Source organism: Daktulosphaira vitifoliae, unplaced genomic scaffold (assembly GCF_025091365.1).
Source record: "Daktulosphaira vitifoliae isolate Bord-2020 unplaced genomic scaffold, ASM2509136v1 Scaffold_4, whole genome shotgun sequence".
In the NCBI taxonomy this organism is placed as follows: domain Eukaryota; kingdom Metazoa; phylum Arthropoda; class Insecta; order Hemiptera; family Phylloxeridae; genus Daktulosphaira; species Daktulosphaira vitifoliae.
The window spans coordinates 25,962,050-25,978,590 of NW_026099575.1; the positions used below are offsets into that span (position 1 = coordinate 25,962,050).

The 16,541-nt window shown below is 23.6% G+C and overlaps 2 protein-coding genes and 1 long non-coding RNA gene across 12 annotated transcripts in view; 2 read left to right on the top strand and 1 right to left on the bottom strand.

The window, feature by feature from the left end:
• Positions 1 to 5,746, top strand: part of LOC126905939 (tropomodulin) — a 31,786-nt gene extending 26,040 nt beyond the window's left edge. For 5 of the 10 annotated variants that reach the window (XM_050686117.1, XM_050686120.1, XM_050686123.1 and 2 more), the window contains exons 3-9: positions 106 to 273; positions 349 to 472; positions 1,044 to 1,264; positions 1,440 to 1,594; positions 1,680 to 1,776; positions 1,846 to 1,993; positions 2,635 to 2,731. In XM_050686117.1, the coding sequence (XP_050542074.1) occupies positions 106 to 273; positions 349 to 472; positions 1,044 to 1,264; positions 1,440 to 1,594; positions 1,680 to 1,776; positions 1,846 to 1,993; positions 2,635 to 2,723 (1,002 nt within the window). In that variant the 3' untranslated portion in view covers positions 2,724 to 2,731. Of the gene's footprint in view, positions 1 to 105; positions 274 to 348; positions 473 to 1,043; positions 1,265 to 1,439; positions 1,595 to 1,679; positions 1,777 to 1,845; positions 1,994 to 2,634; positions 2,732 to 3,200; positions 3,306 to 4,386; positions 4,473 to 5,446 lie in introns of those variants that run through there. The other 5 variants (XR_007704137.1, XR_007704138.1, XM_050686118.1 and 2 more) reach the window with 5 other exon arrangements.
• Positions 5,747 to 6,860: 1,114 nt separating this feature from the next.
• Positions 6,861 to 14,770, top strand: LOC126904744 (uncharacterized). Its single transcript, XR_007703817.1, has 2 exons — positions 6,861 to 7,006; positions 14,141 to 14,770. It is a non-coding gene; the product is annotated as an uncharacterized LOC126904744 (long non-coding RNA).
• On the bottom strand, positions 10,423 to 14,745 carry LOC126904743 (homeobox protein engrailed-like ceh-16). The gene is made up of 4 exons (XM_050683961.1): positions 14,478 to 14,745; positions 14,169 to 14,303; positions 11,559 to 11,662; positions 10,423 to 10,834 (listed from the first exon to the last, which is right to left on the bottom strand). The coding sequence occupies exons 1-4, from the start codon at positions 14,743 to 14,745 to the stop codon at positions 10,487 to 10,489; spliced, it is 855 nt and encodes a 284-aa protein (XP_050539918.1). The 3' UTR covers positions 10,423 to 10,486.
• Positions 14,771 to 16,541: the final 1,771 nt, after the last annotated feature.

Consider the following 16,541-nt stretch of genomic DNA (forward strand, 5'->3'; position numbering starts at 1 on the left):
TATGTTATAGTGTAATAATATAGATCAAAAATTTGCAAACATCCATGTGTGTATTGATTAATTAAAATATTTCATAGTACATTTGATATTTTTAAATTATTTTAGGATAATTTATTGCCACCATCAGAACGTTGCAGCTATGAATGCAATAAAGAAGCTACAGGTCCATTGAATAGGAAAAAATTAATAGAGCATATTAACAAGCAAGCTCTTGAAACGCCTGATCTTCCTGAAATGAAACCGTATGTTCCAGGAACTGTTAGAGGAAAAAAAGTAAAATTTTATACAAGTTTTCAAATTTTGTATTTTAAAAAACATAAAATACAAATTAATTTTTAATTTTTCCAGTGGGTTCCACCAGAAACAACAAATGGCAATGTTGATAATAATGACAAAATTGCTATTGATCTTGATGACGAATATGGAGATGCTTTAAACAATGCTTCACAGGAAGAAATAATTGACTTGGCTGGTAAGTTTTGATGACAATCATTTTTTCTTACTATTATGGTATATAATTCATTTGAATTATAAATGAGAAGTGCTATAATATTTTTTTTTTCATTTTATATTTAAAATATGTAGAATTTGTTAAATATATTAAATATTATTAAAAAATTTTCTAAGAAATAATTTTTAAATGAAAAATTTGTATTATTATTATATTTATGTACTAGATACAATTATAAGATTTTTTTAAAATTAGTAACTAAATAAGGTATTAGAAATCAATATTTGTTATGAAATCAATATCAAGGTATTGATCAATATTTGATAAATAACTTATCCTAGAGATTAGTTAAATTATTGAAAAAACTTAAACCACAGCAATATTATATTAGAGAAAAAAAAATTATCATCTAATTATTTTGCTCATATAGTTTTAAACTGTTTTTTAGAAAAAAAAAATCAAAAACATTTTTTTTGTATGAAATTATTTTCTAATTATTTATTTTTTTGTAAAACATTTTTATTAATACTCTGTTTTAAAAGTGTTATTCATAGTGCAAAAAAGTAGTATAATAATATCAATATTTTTTTAGCTATTCTTGGATTTCATTCAATGATGAACCAAGATCAATATCATGCTTCATTATTAAATAAAGGTCAGCCTGTTGGATTAGGATGGGATGGTATAACTAAAGCAACACAACCAAAAGTTTATCCACCCGAACCTCCAAACCAAACCGATCCTGATGATAGCATCAAACGTGTACATGACGATGACCCTAAATTAATTGATCTCAATTGGAATAATATTAAAGTGAATAAAGATATTTGAGTTATTTAGTTTTAAATATATTTTATAAATTCTATGTCAATTAACCAAATCACTTTTTAAGTTTCTTTATTTTATTGATAATTAACTCAAAAAAATTTCATTTCATGATGTTATATAAACATTAGAATTTATAGTAAATATTTAAAAAATTTTGTAGAATATATCTGATGAAAAATTTGAGCAATTGTTCAGTGCCCTAGTAGAAAATACTCATTTGGAAACTTTAAGTCTAGTTAATGTTGGCCTAACTGATCGATTAGCTGGAAAATTGGCAGAAGCTTTAGAAAAGAATTGTACTCTACGTGTCTGCAAGTAAGTTATAAAAATCTGTTTTTCATTAGATAAATAATATATTAATTTGTTATAATTTTCTATAAAAAAATTTTTTAATCTATAGTGTAGAGACAAATTTTATAAGTCCTATAGGAATTGTTCGTTTAATTAAATGTTTATTAAAACAAAGATCCTTAGAAGAATTTCGGGGAACTAATCAAGTTAGTACATATTTATTGCATTCATTTTTAAATTAAGTTTAGAATAATTAAAAATTAATTATTGTTCAGAGGTCCCAAGTATTAGGAAATAAGATTGAAATGGAAATTACTAAACTGATTGAGCAAAATCCTACTATTCTTCGACTTGGCTTACACTTAGAATACAATGATGCTCGCCACCGAATTGCATCACATTTACAGCGCAATATTGATAGGAGTAAGTATTATTTTAAATTAAAAAAAAATTACAAAAAAACATTTTAAGATAGATAAAATAATAAAAGCTCAATAATAAATTCTATTTAAATAATTATTAATAGTCATATGTTATTATTTTATAAAAAAAATTCTCTTTTTTATGCACAATTGTTTGTTGTGTTCCAATAATAGTTCTGTATTAAGTTTCCATTATGTAAGTTGATTTACATTTAAATAATGATGTAGTTCTGATTTTCATCTAAATTTAATTAATTTAAATTGTTGTTGGGCTTTTGTACATTGTATAGAATAAGATTTACATAATATTGTATTATTTAGTATTTCTTCATTTTAAAGAAGTACTTTAAAATAATTTCCATTGTTAGTTAGTCTTAAATGAGCTATAGTTGTTTTATTTTAAGGTATGTTAAGATATGAGATATGCTAAATTATTATTATCTATTTAGTTCACTACAGTATTAAGGTATGACATCCACTTTTTTATGATTCCTTTATTTTTTACTTATTTTATTTAATATATTTTGTGTTTTATAATAAAACTAGTTCCTTAAATATTTTAATTTGAAACATTTTTAAACAACCCATTGCATTCCTTTATTGTTTGTTTGTAACTTACTTATTGTTATTAATGGTAATCAGACTGTCGTCTTGGTGTTCAAGCTAAATTCAAATTAGCTGAAAAAAGACATGATGATGAAACAAGTTTTGAAATTTTGTCGTCTCAGTAATATTTTTCGTATGTCTCTATTTTTATTATGATTTTTCATTAATTTTGCACATAATTTTAATAATGAAAAAAAAACAATTCAGCAGACCTAATTCTGAATCTTATTTGTAGTTATAATATTGTAAGAGTGTAGTAGAGTAAAATGTTATTTAGAAACACATATTATTAAAAACAAATCCTAGATGTTTAAATAGGTACTAAAACACATTTATATAATTTATCTGACATTACTTTTTATATTATTTCATCAATATATTCATTTCATCATAGTTCTAAACTTTATTTAAAATTGACTCTATGATAGTTTTGAATTGATTGATTAAAAACTTTATTCGGGTGTACAGCTTATAAATTATACCAACCTTTTATTGCATTCTAATGTTTTTTTTCTTGTATCAATAATATTATTAATAAAATAATTACAAAAATCTATAATATTAACATATTTATATTTTTTTTTCTGTATTTTTAAATTCAGTAAGAAAAGACACACCATTGAAAAAGAAGTTTAGGTTCTTTAGAAAAACACCTCAAAAACACAGCAAGAAATTGATCAAATAATTGATCAGCTATTTGCATTGAGGTTTAGAAATTATCTTAGTTTTTTGTTTTTCTATTAAAAAAATAATAATCATAAAAATAAAGGAGCATGAAAATTAGCTCATAATAATTAGATCTGTAACATTTAAAATATTTGTAGACATTTGCATTTACTGAAATCGTGTTTCACACGCATAAATAACTGAAAATTAACAAACAATTATTTTTTGTGACTAATACACTATTTAAAAAATATATTAATAAATGATTTTTATTAACTTATAAATTAAAACTCTAAGTTTAAAATCCTTTTATTTTATAAAAAAATAATTATAATTAAAAACTTTATAGTTTAATATAAAAAATATTAATTTATATCTTTTCTGTTTTATCTTTAATTTTCTTTCCATTTAATTTTTTTAATAATTTATTAAATAGGGTAATAACACTAGTAGCTGACACCAAGTAGTAGGGATTAAGGCAAGGAAAAAGAATAGTGTCACAACACTAGTAAATAACATTTTAACATTTAAAATTAAATCAACTAAATGTTGAAAATTAGAAATTTACTTTGAATAATGGTTAATATTATTTTGGATCTGATAGACTAAATATACAGTTTTTTTTTATTTATTTAAATATTAGCAGCTATAGCATGTTTCAAAACATTACTCAATTTGTTTAGCTAATAACTTAGTGAATAACAATAATGTTGTTATATGCTGGATCATTATTATGACTGATGATATTACTCTATTAAAATTGAAATTAAAATAAAATATTAATATTCTTATAGTTAAAAAAAAAAAAATTATCATTAAGGAACTTAAATTTTTTTGTTTGTTAGCCATGATATTGTTATTACTTTTAAGTTATTAACTTATTAATATTTATATCAAGTGTTTCATATTATGCATGAAATTTAATTTATAATAATTGTGTGTTTTAAAAAAATTATAGTATGATACATATTAACCATTTTCTTTGTTGTGTGAACTTAATAATATTATTGAAAAATTATATTGTTATCATTTTCCACTATAATGTATGGTTTTTGATAACCCAAATGTATGTTTGTGTAAACCTTTTCTGAATTTGGATTTTGGTGTTTTTCTCTTTTGCAGTACGCCAGAGCCGTGTGGGCGCAAATTCCATATAATTTCATATTTTGGCTACGTACAATATTTAGGTATATTTACATTAAAAATATGTAAGAATTTATTTCTTTTTATATTTATTTTACTTAAAATTAATTTTATGCTTAATATTTAAACTGCTTTTATGTAGTATGTATATTTCTTTTAAATTCTGCTAGCTGTATTAATATATTAAGGTTACTGCAGATGTGAGCAAAAATATGATGTCTTTCCAATTAAAGTACTCTAGATGGATGATATTAATCATTATTTTTAATTTTTAACTGCTTAAATTATTTTTTTCATTGGTGCATGCTAATTAAAACTTAACTTGAATGATTTTTTCATAAACATTTTATTTTATTGAATGTTTAATACAACGAGACACGATTTCATATTAATTTATTTTAAAATACACTTATAGTTAAAGTGTTCATTTTTCATTTGAAAATTTATTCTACCTATTTACATGACTGATTAATTATTAATATATATTATTTTTTAGTATTAATATATATATATCATAGCTTATGTACATAAATAAATAAATTAAACAATCTCTATTTAATAGTATTTATAAATGTCTCTAAAGTATTTTACTAATCAAGTAAATTCTCACAATAATTATAAATTGAAGAAAATTAAAATTTTTTATTTGTTAATAGACAGAGGATAAACATTAAAATTAAAAAATAATCCTAACATTTCTAAATTTTTATAGTGTTATAGTTATATTATAACACAAATATGCATCATTAATATTTTGTATAATATTATTGTGGTTTAAAAATTTTTTTATACTATTGTCTCGTATCATTCAATAATGACAATAACATATAGGTAAGTTTTTAATGCTTTTAGAAATAAATTATTTTATAAATTTTTTAAATTGAATTGCTTTTTTAGAATTATTTGTATATTTGCTAATGCTCAATGTAAGTGCCATTTAAATGTATGTTATATAAAAAATTTAATTAAGAATTTAACCAAGATTTTACAATAAAAAATATTCATATTAATTGTTAAATGTGTTTGTTATTGTTTGTAGGCCGCTTACGCAGAACTGGTCACTTTGCGCGAACATACACTGGCGGTTGGGTTGTACACAAAAAGGCTGTATAAATACTTGAATTTTGCTTAGACTTTGGTCCTAGACTATATATTTTAAGTTATTATAGTTTTAAAATACAATATCTCTCTGATTTATTGTTCTTTCATTTGTACATGTATATATATTTATAAATATTTACGTTATGATTTTTTCTGACTTAAACTCATTTAAGAAATTTATTATTATAGTGTGTTTGGCGTGACAATTCTAATTAATTATATTCATTCATAAATATAATTATATTTGTAATAATATAATTGAAAATAATTTATTATATAAAAAATTATATCTTGTTAAATTGCATAAATTTTTTTGTGCTAATTGTTTCATTGTTTTATAAAATGATATATTTTTTACTATTGAGTTATTTATACCAAATAGAATAGCAAGTGAATACTAATATAAGTATATTAAATATGTTGATATATATTTTTTTTTAATATTAAATTAATTCATAAAATATACTTTGATATTTACATTAGAATTAATTTATCAGTTTCATTTGATCATTAACAGTTTACTTATATGTATATATAAATTTATCAAAACACCATTGTATCTTTTTTAAATTGTAACTATATTTTCATGTTACTACTATATTTTCAGTATGATCATTTCTAGTACATCTAGAAAAATTTTTGACATATGTATCAATTTTTTTTTTAATTAAATTAATAAAACTTGCTATATAGTACACATTAAATTAAATGATATTTTCAATTAAAATCTTTTAATTCCTCAGTTATAAATATTTTTATAATAATTTATTTATTGACAAAATAAGTAACAAAATTATTATAATGTTTATTTAGAAGATGTGTTCTAGTAATTTTATGTCCTGGGTGTGTTTAACACGGTCAAACTGGTGTAGTCCGCGCCTGTACTTCATCCTAGACAGAAAAGTCTTTGGACCCAAAATTTTAATTTTAATAAGTCAAACAATAATTTATCTTTCTAAATAAGTACATAAAAAAGTTTTTATTTAATATAAAACCAACGAGTAATAGTGGTTGCGAGGTCCAAAACCCTCATTGGCATAAAATAATGGTAGATAAAGAAAGTAAATGGATGAATCTCCTGTTAAATTTCAGAACGTTGAGTTCTGAAAGTTGTACAGATCCCTTGTATAGTAAATTTCTAATCAAGTTAATGAAGAGAAGCACTTATTTGGTAACCGTAAGAACATGTCCGGCCTTGGTCCTATCTGAAAGCTATTGCTTGTAACTGAGAGAACGGGAAACTAACATAGGACCAGCGTAACGAAAATGAACTTTGGTACCCACGCACCTAGTTAAGATGCGTTATCAACTGCTTGGTAATAGCTTAAAACATATGAATTCATTGTCAACATATCAGTTGACACTTCTATAAACATTTTGCAAATTGTTCATGTAATTATCATTTATATATGTATTTTTCATTCTATTATTAGTGTAATGTTTAATTTCCTTATATTTTTGGTAAATATTCATTTTATTCTACAATTATATTTATGGTGTAAGTATTACAATATTATAATGTTAATTATAATTTTATTGAATTTTTATGTCAACTGGATTTATGCCAGTTAAATACATTAATATCTATTCAATTTCATATTCTTTCAAGATATTTCTTTGGTAGACTATTTCTGATGTATATATAAAACAGGGTTTTTAACCATAATAATCCACCTACGCTTATGAGTTTTGTTGAATATTTAACAAGAATAATTCAATTTTACAATAATGTATGCACAAATTAATACTAGTACATAAATTATCCCAATAAATTAAAAAAATCAAAATTTATATAGATTTTACATTAGTTTCGGATTACTTTTATAAAATACATATATAAACAAAAATTATGTCATAAAATAATATAAATTAAATTCTATATACTATATACTTATATTCTATATACTTAATTACTTTAAAAACTAAAAAATACTGATTATTAGCTTCAATGCGATTAATTTTACTATGATGTGTTTTTTTTTATTGTGTCTTTTAGTTTTATATTTTTTCAATTAATCATGAAATATTTTTTATATTCACCCATTATTGCCTTATATGTGTATCAACTAGAAAAATTTATTTTCTTAATTAGATAATGATCTAATTAAAAAAATGATTGGTCAATAAAAGTTGAAGTTGTTATCGACCAATTCAATAAAGGGTAAACCCTTATCTTGATTCTAAGTTGAATTACAAAATAGTCTATGAATTATCGTAGGTCATCCATTTTAATGTCACCTTGAAAGCAAATGTTTAAAGTATTTGAAAAAACCATTTCTAATTTTAATTTTTCGTTCTACATTCATTGATAAAGTAGACATTATTAATTAAATTAAATTGAATTCTAGTGAATGCAATCATACGTAAGTACCTATTCCGATGTTTAATAACATTCATGTTCAATGAACATTGTTCATATAGCAATAATATTTTTTTATGAAAATCTGTAACTTAAATTTTACTTCATATTTTGATAGAGTTATCTCGACCAAAATATTTGATAATTCTCATTTTAATTCTCTTTATTATTATTTTATTGAAATGATAAACAAATACAATCTGTGTATTATACAATAAGTATTCATGGTGAAATACTTAAATTAAAATAAAAAAAAAACCAGCACAGGGGGGTCGCGGGACAGTGATTCCATGGTATAGTTGGATCAAGTATAATGATATCTGACAGTGATTAAAATCACTATCAAAAATAAACGCTTCGATGCAAATCTTTAGATAGTGTTTAATTTTAAAAAAATTGATGTATTATTCCAAAAGCTACATGATCTGCTAGTTCCCTATTAATATCTTGATTAAGATAAAGTATGTCGAATGAAAAAGGGATTATTAAAAATTATTATTTCACATAAAAAGATTATGTTGATCCATACACTTTTCAATAAGTTATAGCATTATAAAGTTAAAAATATAAAAAATAAAATCGAGAATTTTCACACGAAAATAGCATTCAGTAGCCATTTTCGCTGTGAAGACAAATCTAGAGGTCAAATTTTTTTTTTCAAATTAAATTTATATAACATTACCTTTAATTTAAGATATATATAAAAGTGTCAGACCTTCCGGAACATTTTCAAAAGTTAAGTTAAAAAAGTTAATTTTTTGTGAAAAAGTTGTCTTTTTAAATCCTCCCCTGTGGGCAGATAAAGGGTTAAATTTATAAAAAAAATATACTAAATGATAGGTAAAGACATCAAGCATCTATAAAAAAAATATATATTGATTCGGTTATTTTTAAAAATGTTATGGCAATTTTAAGTAAAAAAAATTGAAAAAATTTCGAAAATAGCGATTTTTAAATTTGTAATTTTTTTGGAGGTTTCCTCAATTTACGGGGAACGGGGGAATTTTTTTCAATTTTTAAGGGTAATGTCTTCGACTAGATACGATTTGTGATCTTTTGACGTATCGTTGAAAGAAATCCGTTCGGTGAGAGCTGAGAAAAAGTGGTAACAGACACAAAAAAAAAAACACATCATAGAAAAACCAATACCTTCTCAGCTTCGCATCGAAGCTAAAAATGAATTTATTGCCATAACTTTTAGCTCAACTTGCAAGTTTGAAATTGACATCATTAAATAGTAAAAAGTAGTATTATTAAGTTTTATGATTTATTATTGTAATATATAAATATATATATATATATATTTATATACATACATATAAATATGAATAGTACTTATCTTAAAAATATATAATGATTCATAAATTTTTCAAAAAGTTATAGGTTTATAAAGTTAAATTATAAAAATGAATTTTATTACAAAAATCGCATTTTTTTATTAACTTTGATGTCTGGTTCACTGAGAAGACAAAATAAAGTCCGAATTTTTTTTTTGCATAATAAAGTAAATTACATTAGCTTTAATTTAAGATATATATAAAAGTGTCAGTATTTCCGGAACACTTTCAAAATGTAATTTTTTGTGAAATAGTGGTCATTTTTAATCCCCCCTGTTGGCTGGTAATGGGTTCTCTGTATATACTTGAGTATGGTTACCCCATACATATTAATAACAACTCTTTTTATATCTTAAATTTTTTTAATTTTTAATAAAAGTAAAATCGATTAAACCATTTTAATCTATTTTTTTATTACTTTATTTCAAATAGTCTACAATGTCAAGAGTAGTATTTTAAAACGAAATTTTAGGACAAGCATTTTTATTAGAAATTATAAGCATTTAATTTTATTTTATTTGAGAAATGCAAAACTATTATATTATGTACAGTATAAATATGTAATACGATGTTTTTATTTGTAATATAGGTCATTATTTTATAAAACTGAAAACAAAGAATTTTTGTAATGTTTGGTTTAACTATGAATTTCTTAATCTATTATTACAAAAATATAATATAGTCTATTATTTGTAAACCTAGAAGTAGAACACTTTTGTAATGTTTGGATTAATTGTAATTCCCCGAATTATTGTTACTAGATCAGGAAGTAAATATTTATAAACCTTTTTGAAAATGATTACTATATGAATTTTATAAAAAGACAAACAAAATATTTTAGTATATAAGATGAAACGGAATGAATTAAAAAGGGAGAAAGAGAAGACCTCGGGAGTACCGAAGGTAATCTCTTTCCGTGTGGTACGTTTGTGACTTTAAGTTTTTATTTTGTGTATTATTTATTTATCCGTTTTTAAGTGTATCAATATTTTATATGTTTTTATTTTGATTGATTATATCTTTATTAACTACATTTTTGCGTTATTATTGAACTACTAAAAATATAAGTTAAAACAAAAAGATTGTTCCTTAAATAAATACAACATATTGAACTGTGCGTCATATTTTATACCTCTTATATTAAAAAACACAGAAGACAATTTTAAGAGGGGTGATAGATAAACATATAGCAATTTAATGATGAAATGAACTAAGTGAATTAATAAAAATTATTTATTAAAAACTATCTGTATATGAAAATATAATATAGTTTATATGAAATTCATAAATGATATTCATCATCGGTTTTTTTAATTCTTTCTAACAAATTGTTCTTAAGATTAAGATCCGTTGTTTGATCGTGTGATGTTTGAGTTGGTTGTGACAGAGCACAGTTATAATTTTGTGAAACATTACTTGATGATGGAAAATAACATTGCGGAGTAAAAAGACTTGCATAATGTTGCACTGGATGAAACAAACCATGTCTATGCGCAATTTTTAATTTAGATGCAAATTGCTTTTTCCATTTAGTTCTTCTGTTTTGAAACCACGTTTTTATTTGCACTTCTGTCAGATTTAATGCTTTTGACAGTTCCATACGTTTACTTACACTCAAATACTTATCTGTCTTTAAATTTAAATCGAAATTAATATCAAAATGTCTTTATATATTTTATGTGAAATTTATTAACTAGTATTTTTATAAGAATCTTACTAAACATTTTGAAAACAGAGCTGATAATGATAATGATAACAATCATTTTTTTTTTAACTATAAATTGCTATGGATTAAAACTAGTGGTGAATATTTTAAACTATCGAGGAGTATTTAATAGATTTTTAAACTATTAAATATTTAAAAAGCTATTAAAATTTAAAAAAACTAACAAATCATTTTTTTTTATTATTTGAATAATGATATTGAATAGTTTAAATAACTATTAAATATTTTTAAGAGAAATAACAACGGAATAGTTCGATAAATTCTATTCAATATTTCTTATCAGTAATAAAAACGTATTTATCAGAAATCAATTCAATTATTGATAATTATTATATAAATAAATAAGCTCATGTGATATAAAATTAAAATCGACATACTGACATGTTTAAAATATAAGTTAATAAATCAAAAATTTGATTTACAGGTTATGAAATATTGAAATTCAGATTTAACGGCTATGAAAAATTACCTAAATCACTTTATTTATGTTGGCCTAAATAATTTTTCGTAATTTTGTTTGTTTTACTTTAGTTAAACTGACACATAAAATAATTTTCAAGATGTTCTTCTGAAAATCTTCATGAAACACAAACATTTTAAAACTAGATATATGCTATAAAATACTCACTTTAAATTCGGCTTCTAGTCTTTCTAACTGTTTGGCGCTATACGCTTGTCTTGGTTTCCTATCTAATCCAGGTTTCCTGGATCTTCGGCCTACTGTTTTAGGGGCTGAAAATTTTGATTATAATTATAAAATCAGTCATTTAATAAACATCATTAGTCGTGATAAATAAATTTTTTAAAATATGAAAAAGTGTTTTTTTTTTGGACATATCTATTAAATGATTCGTGTTTTCTTTACGGATACTCCTATTCAAAAATAGTATCTTAATTTCATTTTACAGCGTATTTAATTTTAAATGTTATTAATTTACTTTATTTTTCAAATAAAGTAAAACTTGGTAGAGTTGGAAAGAGGAATTTTTATCAGACTAAGTCTAAGAACAAATTTTAAACAACGTATTTATTTTTAATTCTTTAAAAAAAAACAATATTTATAAAAAAAAAATTCTATTTTCTTAAAAAATATAAGGCTAATATTAGCTTTATTTTTTCTAAGCTTTAAATTTGATGATTCATTATAATCGAAATGCAAATGCTTGTAAAGTACTAGATAGTCTAGACAGTGTAAATGTATTGCTATTTTATTACTTTTAATATTTAAACTATTAGCTTGGTTTTCATATGAGTAGCGGGAGTTCATATAGACATATGTATAGCCTCCATAAAAAACTGTATTTTTTGACAGATAAGATGAAATAATTTGTTGGAGAAGATCCTCGTTGCGTCTTTTATTCAGAGTTATGAAATAGTGTATGGGATTAACATCCTCACAAAACAAATTTTCAATCTGTGTCAATAATTTAAACAATTTTCTATATTCTACGCAAAGATTATTAGGTATATACAATGACTTATGTAGGAACTGAATTATAAATTACAAAATTATATTTTTAATTTTATTGTATTTTACTGAATAATAATTTGATAAATGCTTACAGAAAAGTTTAAACGATATATTTTTTATAATCGATGTATATTAATGTGATATTAATAAAAAATAATAATACACTATATGAAAGTCATTCACATTATCTGAACTACTAAATATAACGCATTGTGCACAATTTGTGTTTTGACATAAAGGATGTACAGGTTAACAGGTCAATAAATAGCTATTTTTTTTTATTAGACGTCGTAAAAGGAAGTAGTAAATACACACAGCTGGGATATAATTTAAATAAGACTTCAGGTCAGGGTTATGTCGGGAAAATGTATAAGACACGTTTGTAATTCAAAAGAAGTGTCTTAATTTCGAACGTGTAGAAGAATTTGTATAACATTAGGAATAATATTGGCATTTTGTAAGGATAGTTTTCGTGAAAAAGATCATCAAGACAAGCGATGCATTTTTCTCTCTCATCGCTTAGTAAACAAAAAAAGAATTTTTAATGATAAAATTTCCTGAAAATGATTTCGTATCTTCTAAAAGCTTCTTTCGAAAATGTTTTATATCCGCGACACGGATATGGTAATGCCAGGGGATTTATTATTTTTATAATGATAACAAGATCCCAATCTAAAATTCTTCCAAAATAAACACATATGAGTTTAAACTATATTACACAGCAAGCCAAAAAAAATCTTTAATTGTTAATTCATCTAGTTTTTTCATAAATTCAACACATTTTAAAGCTATATGTTTTATCATAAGCATATAAGAATGTATAGAAGTACTTTAAGGCATGTAAGTGGGTATTTGTATACATAATTGTTCAAAAAGCGCAGAAAATGATATCAGAATAATACTATAATAAAATACAACCGTTATACTATAGAAATTTACTAAATTTAATTAACATTCATTAATTATAGAATTATTATTATTTTAGTGTTAAACTCTACATTGATGAACGGAAACATTTTTTACTTTCTTAGGCCAATTAACTCCATGAGTTATTAATGAACTAGTAACCTAAAGTCAATTAATTTATTATTTATTGTAATAAAGGATATATCACTTAAAATCGTTGAGGTGGTTATACATCATACATGGTTTTTACAATTATAAATTTGATGAACACTTTTTGTAAAAATTGTATTTTTAGTCAAGAAAAAAATGTAGTTTGTTTAATGTAAAAAAATTATTCAAGTAATACATAGAGGCGCGAAAAAAATAATTCATTTTAACATATTATATGACCGATGGTTTTTAATAGAATTATAATAAAAAACTATTTATCGTCTTTGCTAAATTTTATTATAAAATAATTTTTTTTTGTTTCTTTGAAAATTTTAACGAGAAGCCTTTAAATCTAAAGGAGTTGTCTTTTTATATACATTTTGAAGGAGTGGGTGAAAAAATACTAGTTTGATGTTTTTATTATAAAGATATTACTCTACGAGAGAAAGTATAAAGTAGGTCTTTCAAAATTTTAGAATAAAAAATTAAACCCCTTAATTTATTAATAAAATAATAAAAATATTCTTCTTTCAGCTTTATGAATCTGAATACACGTTCAATTTATGGTAACAAAACATATTAGAATATCTTGAATCATCATTTATGTTCATAAACATAACTATGATATATTTGAAATACATTTTACTTAATATAATACTTATTTAATGATCATATATTTTTAGTTATGTTTTAGATTACTTTGAATTTTACCTTGAAGACCAAATAAATGAGATGGTGGAGTCTTGTTAGCAGCTACAGCAGCAGCAGCCGCCGCAAACCATCCACCATATAATAAAGATGAGTATGGAAGACTTTGACCGTTAAGTTCTGTTAAACTATCAAATCCTAAAACAATATAACTTCTGTTTGTTTAAAATTTACCCTATTTTTAAATATGTACAGCTTAGCATTAATTTATAATTTTTATTTATTAATTGTATTTATTTATTTATTAATAGTGAAATAAAGGCGATTTGTTGTACAAATAAAATAATATGCATCTTGTACTTTTTGACTTACCCACACGCAAAGGTTCAACATGAAAAGGTCTGTCTGATTCTGAAGACGCAGGGCCTGTGACGGTACTACCATTTGCACTAAATCTTCCCAAAATACGATCAATTGAAAATTTGTGATATGATTTGGCACATGGTTCATCAGCACTACTATTGTTGGATGATTCTGAATGTCTTAAAGGTGATTTGATTAGGTTTCTATCGTAGACAGTATAAGACTGTTGTTCATAACTTATACGATGTACTTCATCAGAATCGGAAGATGTATCCATGATACTATATTCTGTAAAATACTAATTTTTTTATTAATTAATTAATTATTAAACATTAATTTAATAAGATTTTATAAAATAATTTTCATTTATCATTTTTTTAAAACATATAGTAAATGATATACTAAATTACTATATACTAAATTGTCTGTAGTCTTGGAGCATTATATATTTTTTATCTCGTAATAATATAGAGTATAACTATTTCAGATATTCGATTTATCTAATTTGGTAATATTCTGTACCATCGTTTGTTTTTTTAAATAGCTGTAATTATTGTGTATTATTTTTAAATTTTAAACGACATTGATAGAAGTACACCTTAATAATTTAAATGCATACAAGGCCTAGATGAAATCAAATATTCAACAAGTAACTTTTTCAGTTAAAATTTGTATGTAAAAAAGTTAAAAATTATATGTACATATGTATATAAACCAAATAAATAAATTTAAAATAGTTTTATTAAAATGAAGAATATTTAAAAACAAATTTAAACTACTAAAGAAATATCTTGGTCATCGAATAATAGTTAAATAAAGTTAATCATAAATAGTTTCGTACGTACATAAAATAAAACTTTAACGTATCAATGGAGCCAAAGAAGTGAGTGGAATAAAACGTGCGAATCTGTTGAGAGTGTAACGCGTTAAACTAAAATAGGATTTTAAAGTTTATCCCTCGTTTATCCCCTTTGGCCATTTCCCGCCTACCTTTTGTGTCCCTATCCCACCTATATACGCCATGTATCTTAGCTATCCTTTCGCATAGGTCCTTTTTACACCTTGTAAAAGTTCTCAACATCCTTTAGACACGATAATACGGTTTCCTGGGCAACGAAAATTTTAGACCGTTTTTGGCAAATGGCCGTTTCCATTAAGGTCCAATAATCAGTTATACCCGACTAAAAAGCTCTTCTTCTCTTTTGTTGTACCATTCACTACACCTAATGTAATCGTTCACCCTTTAGATCCCATTTACTTCTCTTGTATACACTGGCATACACGCTGACACAGCACAGAAGAACTTAAAGATGTTTAATATAAAACTGTACTATAATAATTATTTCCCTTATATAATATTATTTGAAAATTTAAGATTATTTTTTTTATATTCTCCATTTGTTAATTATTCCGATAAAATTTATTAAAATAATCTCTAAAGTACAGAAACTGAATAATGAAATTCTATATTTACTGACACAACAACAAATAATTCATATCAGTATTTTCAAAATATTTTCAGGAGGGTTGAAAATTTAACTAGTGAAATTAAACATAGGAAAAAAATTGATTACTCTCTCCAATATATAGTGATTCTTAAATTTTATAAGTTCATTAAGAAGATAAATTCATCTAAATTCTTTGACATTAATCCCCCCAAAAAATTTCAGTTTTAATTTTCTAGTATAGTACTAAATACACACAGTAGTATAATTATGTTGATCCAAAAATATGTATATATTTTAATAGTATAGCTCTTGGTCTTGAATAGGGGATTGACCCAAGACTTTCTCTAAAATACACATTTGGTTCATAAAATGACCTTCTTGTTTTTTTTCTTAAGCAATTGATAAGTTATAAAAATTATAAATTCAATAATAAAAACCCAGCACAGGGGGGTCGCGGCACAGTGGTGACGTGGCATAGTTGGATCAAGTAAATGATATCTGACAGTGATTAAAATCACTATCAAAAATAAACGCTTCGATGCAAATCTTTAGATAGTGTTTAATTTTAAAAAAATTGGTGTTTTATTCCAAAAGCTACTTGATCTGCTGGTTCCTTATTAATATC

What these genes read in the sequence shown, in the direction of transcription:
- LOC126904743 (XM_050683961.1), bottom strand. Translation starts at nt 14,745, where the DNA reads ATGGATACATCTTCCGATTCTGATGAAGTACATCGTATAAGTTATGAA. An exon ending in TGTTGAACCTTTGCGTGTGG is followed by an intron (nt 14,304 to 14,477) that starts GTAAGTCAAAAA and finishes ATATTGTTTTAG; the next exon opens with GATTTGATAGTTTAACAGAA. An exon ending in GACTAGAAGCCGAATTTAAA is followed by an intron (nt 10,835 to 11,558) that starts GTGAGTATTTTA and finishes TTAAATTTAAAG; the next exon opens with ACAGATAAGTATTTGAGTGT.